The 1,088-nt window shown below is 37.6% G+C and overlaps 1 protein-coding gene across 3 annotated transcripts in view; it reads left to right on the forward strand.

Moving 5' to 3' along the window:
* The window catches only part of nsmce4a (NSE4 homolog A, SMC5-SMC6 complex component), a 5,095-nt gene that overhangs the window by 1,712 nt on the left and 2,295 nt on the right, over positions 1 to 1,088 (forward strand). For all 3 annotated transcript variants that reach the window (XR_004796785.1, XM_035663517.1, XM_035663518.1), the window contains exon 4: positions 297 to 427. Coding sequence is in view for 2 of the 3 variants with exons in the window: in XM_035663517.1 (XP_035519410.1) it covers positions 297 to 427 (131 nt within the window). In the remaining variant the exon portion in view is untranslated. The remainder of the gene's footprint in view (positions 1 to 296; positions 428 to 1,088) is intronic.

The following is a 1,088-nucleotide window of genomic DNA, read 5'->3' on the forward strand; positions in this document are numbered from 1 at the left end:
AGATAGATAACATTAGATAGATAGATAACGTTAGATAGATAGATAGATAGATAGATAGATAGATAGATAGATAACATTAGATAGATAGATAGATAGATAACATTAGATACTTTATTTATCCCGAGGGAAATTCAAAGACATGCAGGTTAGGTCAATTAGCGACTCTAAACTCCCAGTTTTAATCACTGAAGCACATACAGTCTCACTTTTTTAGTTTCCAGATTAACACTTCACACTTAAATCAAGTTTCATCATCACACTTTGGTCTGTTTTAATCTCGCGGTGTTCCCTGGCAGTCCGGCAGGCGAGAGAAGCAGCTCTGGATGCCCAGCTCCTCGTCGTGGCCACAGACCTGGGAAAGGAGAAAGCCAGCCAGCTGTTCGCTGAGGGAACTGCTTTTGATCCCACAGCTTTTGCTGAGCACCTCGTGAGTGAGTTTATTGTGTATGACTGCGTACAGCAAATGTGCTGCGGGAGCGTTGAACACAAACTGAGGTGGCCCAGTGTCCTGTTACGGCTGATATTAGCTTATTACAGATATAGTGGTATTGGTGTATATTGTTCTCCAGAGAGCAGCAACTCGTTTACTCCTGTAAAATGTTTACCTCAGTATATATCTTGGACCCAATTCTTAGAAAAAGGGGATCTGTATTAAAATTGGTTCTTTATGTCATGTGTTTATGTAAAAATAAATTAATAATGGGATATTCTATACAGGAGTCAAGGCTGCTCAGTAATATATTGGTGCATAGCTGTAACTCATTTCTTTCTTACCTGTGCGATAGAACATTTAAGAAATATCTCTTTAAATACTTAAATCCATCAGTTTTTAGTGTTTATACAACATTTTGTTTTTAAAAGTTGGCGTATCTTTTTTAAGTTCTGTTTTCACTACGTTGTCGTTCGCACAATAAAGAATGTTTACATTCTGCACACACTATAGCATTAAAAGGTTTTTATATTTAATATACTCCTGACAGTGGAATAAGACACTATAAATCTAAATGCGCAGTCCTGCATACCGTCATATACAGTGAACCCGCTGTTTTTTGGCCTCTGTTAGTTAAACAAGAGGAGGAACATCTTTT

Source organism: Morone saxatilis, unplaced genomic scaffold, assembly GCF_004916995.1.
Source record: "Morone saxatilis isolate NCDOM2014 unplaced genomic scaffold, NCSU_SB_2.0 Contig19, whole genome shotgun sequence".
Lineage (NCBI taxonomy): Eukaryota > Metazoa > Chordata > Actinopteri > Moronidae > Morone > Morone saxatilis.